At 35.5% G+C, this 7,468-nt stretch overlaps 1 protein-coding gene across 1 annotated transcript; it reads right to left on the bottom strand.

The window, feature by feature from the left end:
* Positions 1–2,212: 2,212 nt before the first annotated feature.
* Positions 2,213–7,130, bottom strand: NGR-A2 (neuropeptide receptor A2). The gene is made up of 4 exons (XM_028176642.2): positions 6,303–7,130; positions 4,586–4,680; positions 3,399–3,503; positions 2,213–2,581 (listed from the first exon to the last, which is right to left on the bottom strand). The coding sequence occupies exons 1-4, from the start codon at positions 7,057–7,059 to the stop codon at positions 2,480–2,482; spliced, it is 1,059 nt and encodes a 352-aa protein (XP_028032443.2). The 5' UTR covers positions 7,060–7,130; the 3' UTR covers positions 2,213–2,479.
* Between the last annotated feature and the right edge of the window lie 338 nt (positions 7,131–7,468).

The raw sequence follows: 7,468 nt of genomic DNA, 5'->3' as shown, positions 1-7,468 counted from the left end.
CTTTTATAATGATTTCGCCAATACTACACTATATACACATAATATTAAAAACAAACAATATTATAAAACTATTTTCAATTTGACCACAAACTGCAATAACAAAATTTGACAATGAGTCTACATAGGCGGGTGTGTCAAATACATGGTAGTGTGTGTAATGTTTTTTTATTGATTTAATGTATTATTTGCTCCTTCTCTATATTCTCTATAAGTGTGGGAAATTCCATACTCCTCCGTCCGCGCAATTTTCGTAAAAAGGGATACATAGTTTTTGCTTCACGTATTAATATATAGATATGTAAAATGACAATAAAATTGCAGCAAATTTGTAGGCAGCGGCTTGGCTCTGCCCCTGGCATTGCTGAAGTCCATGGGCGACGGTAACCACTCACCATCAGGTGGGCCGTATGCTCGTCTGCCTACAAGGGCAATAAAAAAAAAAAAAAAAACGCGAGATTAAATCCTAAAATTTGTTTCATTTAAATATAAATTTTAAATTTACTTTTATTTAAACAACTAGCTGACCCGGCAGACTTCGTAGTGCCTCAATCGATAAATAAAAGACCTATACTTTTGTATAAAATAAAGTTAAAACAAACAAAAGGAATCCGTTCGACGGGGGACACATCAAAGGGAAAACAAAATTGTTATTTTTATTGAATTCCGATTATTTTCATATTTATCTACCTTTTAAACCTTATCTGGACTTCCATAAATGATTCAAGACCAAAATTAGCCAAATCGGTCTAACCGTTCCCGAGTTTTAGCGAGACTAACGAGCAGCAATTCATTTTTATATATAGATTTGTAGGCTGCGGCTTGGCTCTGCCCCTCGTATTGCTGAAGTCCACTGGCGACGGTAACCACTCACTACAAGGTGGGCAGTATGCTCCTCTGCATACAGGGCAATAAAAAAATTTGTATGTGATACTGAAAATATCGAAAGGTAGAAAGTTTGTTTTTATTAAGCGATGCTGATGTTTAATTCCCGCAGACGAGTACCAAATATTTTTTCAGCCCTCGGACCTCCTTCCCAAAGTCACGGGAATCCGCCGGACGCAGGCTGTGTAAGACTGGTTGGTTATTGTGGCGAACTTTGGGCGAGGCGTATGTCTAATAGTGGAACAATTTATATCTAATGAAATACGTACTAAGCACATGCTCATGAAAGAATAGCATCGCGTTGTGAGTTTATTTTCCAACCTATCGAGGAAAGAAACAAAACCTCAGTAGGAGCGTCATCGCCGAACTTTGATGTCGCGTTCATAGCGGGAGGAACGAAGCCGATATTGGGCAGAACATGATGAATCGCAGCTGCTGAGGCTGGTGACGGATGGTTATAGGGGCACTCACTGCCTTATTTTATATGAACGCCTTCGAAGTTCCTCGTCGATTGTCTCCATGAGACTCAATGTCTGGTGCTTGGTCTGTTTGAAGTTCACCTTCAGTGCTACTTGCACAACGTAAAACTTACCGTGCAAATCATTTTAGCAACGTGTACTATGGCTTACATATTTTCCGTTCGAAGGATCGAACCCACTAAATTATATAATTGAGCGATCGTGTGGCTTAAGGTGGCATTTACAATGTGGTGTCTATGGGTCCTGGTGATCACTGAACGCCAAGCGAATCACGAGTGCCTCGGTCGATTAAAACAAGCATTTTCTGGTCAAAATGGTGTACTTATTCAAATTATGCATCGAGGTAGGTAGCAGTTTCCAAGCTGTGACAACGTAGAACTTGTGTTGCCACTTATCTCTGGTGTGCCACGGGATCGTTTATGAATCTAGTTTCCTAGTGCAAGATAAAAATGCAAATGCAAAAAAATATGGATATTTGTAAAAAAAAAAAGGTGCACGTGCAACTTGCACATTGTTAGCTGATTTCTATTGGTTTATCGCATAGGCTAAACGAGCTCGCGGCCCACTTGGAGTGAAGTGATGAGTCGAGTGATATATATTATCATAATGTGAATACCATCCACCTTGCTATGTAGAGGGTGAGGACATTGGACAACCTTAATAAAAAAAACACAGCTTTTACTAGTTTAGTTTTCAGAAAGAAAAAAAATGTTATAAGGGGCGAAAGTTCAAAATTGCTTCGTACATAAAATAGAAAAAGATAATATCGTATTTGTAAATAAATTGTACGGAATGAAAATGTTTATTGGTGTTTTCTTTCATAGATCATTGACCGTCGATTGATCGTCGAAACCTGCGGCGTACGTAAGATCATGAAATAAAAGAATCGATCCTGTTTAAATTACTGAATAAATTTGAATGTTTACATCAAAATTATACGTAGTTCGACGTTGCGGTGTTATCATCATTCCCACCATGTAGATTTATAATGGTATTAAATATTTTGTTGTGTGTTTTTTACATTTTTTTATTTTACTTTATAACATACAAATTCGCAAATATTGATTATCCTCTCACGAGTCCAACATCCCGGAACAATCAAAATACACGTACACATTTCAAACTACATCTTTAGTCAATTTAGTTTCATTTTTGCTCAAAGAAGCCTTGGCTATATCATTCCGATTGGTACTGTCTGGTTTTCGTCTAGTGAAAAAATCCTGGAAAAAAAAAACCATACACTTCATAAACTTTCGTTAGAAACCTACATATAAATAAAATAATGTACATTATATTCACAATACCGTATTAGTATTTATTTAATTTGGCTTGGTTATACGGACTAATTTATTTTCATGTCAAGTTTGGGGGCGGCTTCACCTTCCTACTATACATTTGTGGTCTTCGATAATGAACAACAATCCATGCCAGGGTAACTTGAGACAAGTGCAGATGAGGCCTGACCTCAAATGCTGGTGGCAGGGACGAAGGAAAGCTTTAAAGAGCGCATATTTTCTGAGATTTCTATCACAGTCTATATAACACAAAATACTGTTTCTCCCCAATGCCGATGCCCGGTTGTCTGAGTAAATACGTTATTTTATTCATACACATAAATTTGTATAAAGCACCAAGCAACAAGGAAGGCTTCTTCTCCCTCGGCAGTCGACACCATGTCGTTTGAAACTGATAGTTTAGGTATAAATAAAAAGCTATAACACGAAATGCCTCATTTGAACTACATGGTTTTTTGATTTATCACAAATCCAAACTCGGAAATATTTAAATAAGGATTTTCCGATAAGTTTTTGGTTTTTGTTAAAGCTTCGACTGGTGAATGAGGTCACGGCCCAGCTAGTGTTAAGTGATTAGCAGAGCCGCTGGAATAACAACCTGCTAGATGATGTCACTCCTGGTTAAAACTGTGTTAATTGTAAGATTCTCTCAGCTGATTTGTGACGGTTAAGGTCTTTTAATATTTGTTTCGTTTTATTTTCAAAATTTTCTCTTGTTTTTCTTAAGAATAATGTTTGTTACCTTGAACGCACGTCGAAATTTCCGTGACATGAGACTATATAGGATCGGGTTTAAGGCGCTCGATGCGTACGAATTGTAGCATAAATAATTCACTATTTTCCATGCCTGAAAGTAAAATCGTTTATAAAGATACACAGTATGTCTTATGTAAAAATGAAAAAGCATATCATACGTTTATTAAATTTTTATTTGCACCATGGCATCGCTGTGTTTGAATAAAAAAATAATCGTAAAAAAAAAACAATCAATTGAAAATCCGATTACGGAAAATAAACAACAATGGGAAAATGGTAGTTTGAAAATACTAGCTAATGGGCTTTCAACTAATTACGTACTGGATTATAGTTAAAAGGTTCCTACGAACTTTAATAATTAGATAAAAAGTTTACGTCACCGCGTTAAAAAAATTTTTTTATTGCACTGTACACTGCACATTGGTTCGGAGTATTAAGGAGTATTTATTATTTAAATTAACAAAATTGTAATAATTGTTTGTTGTTCTGCGCGGAAAAGATTTTACGAGTACCTACTGTATGTATGGCAGACGTTAAGACGTATTTTAACCGAATATAATTTAGGGTCCAGGTGACTCAACATCTAGAAATAGCAGTCGACGAATCTCTCAATGAGGCAAAAGATGGAAATAGGTGGAATGAAACAGTGAGAAGACTATTAATACATAAGAATCATGATTAGGGTTGCCAGACGTCCCGTATATCCCGGAACGTCAAGTATTTTAGGCTTAATTTAAAATGTCCTGGCGAGACTGACTCTGTCCCATATTCGAACCGTACGATTATAATTGTATTGATTTTCATAAATATGCTAAAACCGATAAAATTATTATGTTAAAACTGACTTGCTCCTCGAAGAAATATAAAAAATAAATAAAGAATGTCACTATATAATTTTGTTTTTTATTTGTCCCGGGTAAAAATCCCGTATTTTTTGTCTATTTAAGCATTTGTCCCTTATAGATTGAAAAAAAATCTGACAAGCCTAGTCACGATTTTCAACCACGAGAGAACGACTGAGAGAGAACAAGAAGAATTTAGTGATAATTTTTATTTAGAACTATGAATTAAGATTTGTTTGTCAAGCTTATATTTAAAATTTTACTATCATAAAAATCTTTTTTTTCGGTATCATTTTTGTTTGTATATTAATTTAGACAGAATAGTACTTACATTATAATGCTTCTCATAAACACCGGGCCAAATCAACATGATGCGCAGGTAACAGTATGGTGACCAGAACAGAAAAAACGAAAGAGCTACAGCCGCTGAAATAAACAGAAAACACGTAAATCAGTGTAAAGATATTGTGCGTATGATAAATATTCGTGAGCCTACATTTATAGTGAGCCTATATTTATAGTTTTGTTTTTGGCGAGCTTCCTAGACGGGCAGCTCATCACAGGAACTAATGATAACCACAAAGAGAGTCGTGAGATCTTTTTTCACTAAAATATATTTATTTGGACTTTTATCGATCAGATGGTGCCCTTAAAATAATATCAATACCATTTATATCTGTTTGAGAGAGCCGTGAGACTTTTTTCACTAAAATAAAATTTTTGGGCTTTTTTCGATCAGATTGTGCCCTTTTATTGCAGATATAAATCTGCATGAGAGACAATCACGTAACTGAGCGCTATTGCACATTTTCGACATTTCAAAAATTCTATAGGCACATGACCTAGACGCTATTTTGAGTTCAACAATACATCAGACAGTGAAACTTTAGGTACACGCTGTTATAATAGTATTTCCCGAAATTAAGCGATGAATGCAGACTTAACGAGGGTAGTTTAAAATCCTTGGGCCCGTGGATTTGTCGGCTGAGCCACTTAGACGTTTTGCGACATGCTGAGTGAATTATGATATAAAATTAAGCGTAATTAATAGTCTTATGTGCGTTGTGGTACAAAATGTGAATTTCATCCGAGGAGTTCACGTACATCTTACTTTATGATGTTTAGTAATTTGGGAACGAAGGCCGAATTTAATCTTAGTTAACTATTAAATACCAAGAAGGGTATGTTGCATGTAATTTAGTTAAAGTTTAGTTTTAATTTGTTGTAAAGCCAGAACATCTGGGTATAAGATGTGGCTTTAATTATTTTTGTGCTATTAATCCGTATATTCAAAGAATGCTTTGAGGAGTTGCGGAGATGACCTCATTTTTCTATTGCAGCACTATAAGTAATGTATAGTAGAAAGAACGGAGAGAAGAAGTTCGTTTCAGATTATCCTTTTATTATTTACGAGACCGAAACCCTGAATTGATGACCACACTTTTTTATGGTTCATATATATAGTATATAATTTAAATTTAATAGTTTAAAACTAATAAAATTCGCTACAGTAAACCGAAATAATAATTAATTTTATCTTTTTTAATACTGTTGATACTGGTTAGGATATTAGAGCGAAGTTATATAAGTCTTTATATTGTCCTTGATGCGTATGAAAATTTTAAATTGTGCGGCTTAAAGTCAGTTATAATGACGATCAACGATTCTGTTACATACAAACAAGTTCTACTAAGTTCATAAAGTCATGTTAAAAAAATTAAAATAATCTGAAGCAATGTCATTATATAACTTTATAAAATTGTACGCCTTGTGTTTTATCTGTCAAACAGTTCTGTAAAACAAGGAATAAATGTCATAAATATCATTTAATAAATATTAAGTATTGCTTTACTCCCTTGTTATATATTAAAAAACTCAATGAAAATTTCATGTACATTTTGGTACGTCTTTTCTGGTTATTGTATTAAGTGATAGGCAGCTGCGACTAAGTTGCGTCTTTGGTATTGCCGATGTCCATGAATGAAAGCCAACTAATAACCATTAGGCGGGCCGCAGGCTCATCTGTCTTCGACGACAATAACACTTACCTAACATTATGACCGCTTTATCTCTGTTTTGTTGTCCATTGCTGGCGGGACTGCTCCGAAGTTTCTTTTTGAACTTTAACTCTATCGTTATTAATATGTACAATATTATAATAATCGTCATTGGTATTACGTAGAAAACAAAGATCTCGGCTGCCACAAATACACTCACGATGTGCGACATTGCTACATAGCAAAATACATATTTCTTCTCTTCAATCATATCGATATACAGGAGGTCCGGTATGCAAAAGCTGCAGGACACGAACCATATAACACCGACCAGTTTGAAGACACGCGAATTAAGGGACAATTTCTGTCGAAGAAATGGCCTGGTGATGACCAGATATCGTTCGACGGTAAACGCGGTTATAATCAGCAGGCTACAATTACTAAGACAATCCCACAGCACGAAATGCAGACGGCAACCTACTTCGCCCAATGGGTAGAATTCAGGGATCCAAATGATGTAAATGTCTATTGGCACAAATAAAGCCATGAACAGGTCGGTAATTGCAAGATTGAATAAATAACAGTTAGTCGGAGTTCGCATAGAACGATTGCGAGCGATCACAGCACAAGTACAACCATTTCCGATCAAACTCAGAATCATTATAACAGCCAGTATAATACTCAATATGATTTTGACTGTGAGGCTATCTTCTAGGACCTGGCCGTTGTCATAAAAAGCCATCCCCACGGGTCCGAAAAATGTAATATAAGAATTATTCTCATATTCGCTATTATTTTGTTCCATCATTATTTCGAAATGAAAAGAAAATAATTATTATAAAATCACATGTTCTAAGTCCGGGATGTATGTATGTACGTGTCCACCGTGGAAAGTTGTCACTTCGACTAACGCGTAGAAAGTACTATCCGTGATGAGTTTTCGCGAAAGCCCTGAAGTTAACATACAGGGTGTTCTTTTTCGTTTATTTGGAAATATTGGTATTTTTTTTATTACCCTTGTACGCAGACGAGGGTACTCATCTAATGGCGAGAGATTGTCGTCGTTCATGGTCGTTAGAAATGTCGGAGGCACAGTCAAACCGCTGCAGACTGCTAAGCATATGCAAGCACTTAATTTGTTAACTTGTAACTACGCTATATATATTTAGATAATGCGAATAGGTATGTGATTTTATATTAGTATTGACTAAAGTGTA

This window comes from Bombyx mandarina, chromosome 12 (genome assembly GCF_030267445.1).
Source record: "Bombyx mandarina strain Sakado chromosome 12, ASM3026744v2".
Taxonomy (NCBI): domain Eukaryota; kingdom Metazoa; phylum Arthropoda; class Insecta; order Lepidoptera; family Bombycidae; genus Bombyx; species Bombyx mandarina.
The sequence above is the reverse complement of the archived record's forward strand: the minus strand, read 5'-3'. Positions and strand labels throughout refer to the sequence as shown.